Genomic DNA, 2,163 nt, shown 5'->3' on the forward strand with positions numbered 1-2,163 from the left:
CGCCGCCCCCCCCCCACCAGTGCCCCCATCCAAACCCACGGTCAGCGTCCCATCATCGGCCACCATCGGGACCCGGGCAGTGCTGACCTGCTCCGAGAGTGACGGCTCCCCGCCCTCTGAGTACTACTGGTTCCGGGACGGGACCGAGATGCCCACGGAGCCCAAGAATAGCCGCGCCTTCAGCAACTCCTCCTACAGCCTGAATCACAAGACCGGGGAGCTGGTAGGAAGGGGTGGGGGGTGGGCACAGGCCCCGGGTGCGAGGAGGAGCTGGCGCGAGGCTCGGGTCAGTTCAGGCAGGAAGCCGATTCGTGCTGTGCCCTCCAGGTCTTCGACCCCGTGTCAGCCTCTGATACCGGAGAATACACCTGCCAGGCCCAGAACGGGTATGGGACCCCTGTGAAGTCCGACCCTGTGCGCATGCAGGCCGGTGAGCAGGCTGTGGGGTAGGGGTGAGGGTGGGTCCACCTTCATCCGGGACAGGGCGGGGGTGTGGGCACGCTGTGCTGACCTTGCCTCTGTCTCACAGTGGAGATGAATGTGGGGGGCATAGTGGCGGCTGTCCTTGTAACCCTCATTCTCCTTGGAGTCCTGATCTTCGGCATCTGGTTCGCTTACAGCCGAGGCTACTTTAACAGTAAGTCTTTGCCCTCAAAGGCTCTGCTTTGTACTGTTCCCCCTTCTGGGCGCAGCTCCGGGGTGACGTCTGAGCCCGGTCCTGTCACTGTGTCCACGTGTGCAGGGCTTGACCTCCAAGGAATATGGACTGTGCACAGCTCAGTGCTGTGTGCCCGTGCCCCTCCCCGCGTGCCCGTGCCCCTCCCCGCGTCCCTGTGCCATGCTACCTCCACGCTGCCGACACTCAGTCCCATGTCTTCTCTTTCAGGAATGAAGAAGGGGTGAGTGAGGCGCTGCGCAGGGGCCTGAGGCTGAGATGGCCCAGGGGCAGGGGCTGGAGGTGGAGGCCGCCAGCCTGTGGGGGGACCTCTGACTTCCCACCTCTGCCCCTGTGCTCTTTCTTCCCTCCACCCACACCCCCTTGGAGAGCCCCATTCCCGCCTCTGAAGCAGAGGTCGGAGGGGACTAGGGGGCTGAGTGTGTCCACCTTGTGGCTTCTCTGCAGGACGGCAAATAAGAAGGTGATTTACAGCCAGCCCGCCGCTCGGAGTGAAGTGAGTACCCCACCCTGGACGGGGTCCCTGGCTAGGCCGAGGGGTCTCTAGCCCGTGGTTAACTGTTGGGGGATTATCTGCTAAAGAAAACTGCAGAGCCGATCGGATGTTTTATCTTCCCAGGGGGAATTCAGACAGACCTCGTCATTCCTGGTGTGACCCTGGTCCTCTGAGCCTGCCTGGCCCAGGTGCTGCCGGACTCTGGCCTCTGACGTCCGGAGTCTCACAGGATGCCTTATTTGTTTCTCGCCCCCTCAGAGACCCCACTTCTGTCTTAGGATGTGTCGTTTAACAGTGTCAGCTGCGTGCCCCTCCCTCCGTCGCCTCTCTTCCTTTCCCACTGCTGCCGAGTGGCCTGGGACTTGTGTGGAGCTCTCACCCGCGTCCCCGCGGGGGGGGCGGGGGAGCACACAGGAGCCCCGAGTCTCCGGGCAGAGGCAGAGTGGCGGGGCTCCCGCCGCAGGCGCTCGCACTGGGCTGGCGAACCTGGTTCCTCGGCCCTTCCCTCCCGCGCTGGGGGCTGGTCTAAGTGGGGCTGGACCTGGGCAGCCGAAATGGTCGTTTGGTGATGACATCAAGTCTCTTCTGCCTCTGTCCCCCCACGGGAAGTGCCCCCGGGCCGCTGCACCCTCCCGAGCACAAGGAGACTGACACCCGCTGTGTCGGCAGGCAAAACGGGAGCGTCCGTTGTGGGCATAGCTGGCTCTCGGGGGATGTGGCGCAGAAAGTTTTAAAACCGCCAATCTAAGGAAAAGCAAGCTGGAGATGGCAGCTCAAGCCATCAGCCTCCCCTTGGCTAAACAGCTGGACCCTCTTAAGATGTGCGTGCTGGGCTGCGGGGGTGTGTCCTTGTCTCTGCTGAGCGTGTGTGGCCCTGGCCCTGCTGACTTCGAGTGTGTGTTGGAGGGCTTCTCAGCTCTTCGGTGAGATGTGTTGGTGTGTGTCTGTATGCAGCTGGATGTTGCTGGAAATAAAAACCTGGTTCGTTGAA

At 62.6% G+C, this 2,163-nt stretch overlaps 1 protein-coding gene across 1 annotated transcript in view; it reads left to right on the forward strand.

The window, feature by feature from the left end:
* Positions 1 to 2,163, forward strand: part of F11R (F11 receptor) — a 14,795-nt gene extending 12,632 nt beyond the window's left edge. The window contains exons 5-10 of the mRNA XM_006907875.3: positions 21 to 223; positions 328 to 430; positions 530 to 637; positions 887 to 899; positions 1,124 to 1,172; positions 1,296 to 2,163. Of these exons, the coding sequence (XP_006907937.1) occupies positions 21 to 223; positions 328 to 430; positions 530 to 637; positions 887 to 899; positions 1,124 to 1,172; positions 1,296 to 1,331 (512 nt within the window). The 3' untranslated portion in view covers positions 1,332 to 2,163. The remainder of the gene's footprint in view (positions 1 to 20; positions 224 to 327; positions 431 to 529; positions 638 to 886; positions 900 to 1,123; positions 1,173 to 1,295) is intronic.

This window comes from Pteropus alecto, unplaced genomic scaffold (assembly GCF_000325575.1).
Source record: "Pteropus alecto unplaced genomic scaffold, ASM32557v1 scaffold101, whole genome shotgun sequence".
Taxonomy (NCBI): Eukaryota; Metazoa; Chordata; class Mammalia; order Chiroptera; family Pteropodidae; genus Pteropus; species Pteropus alecto.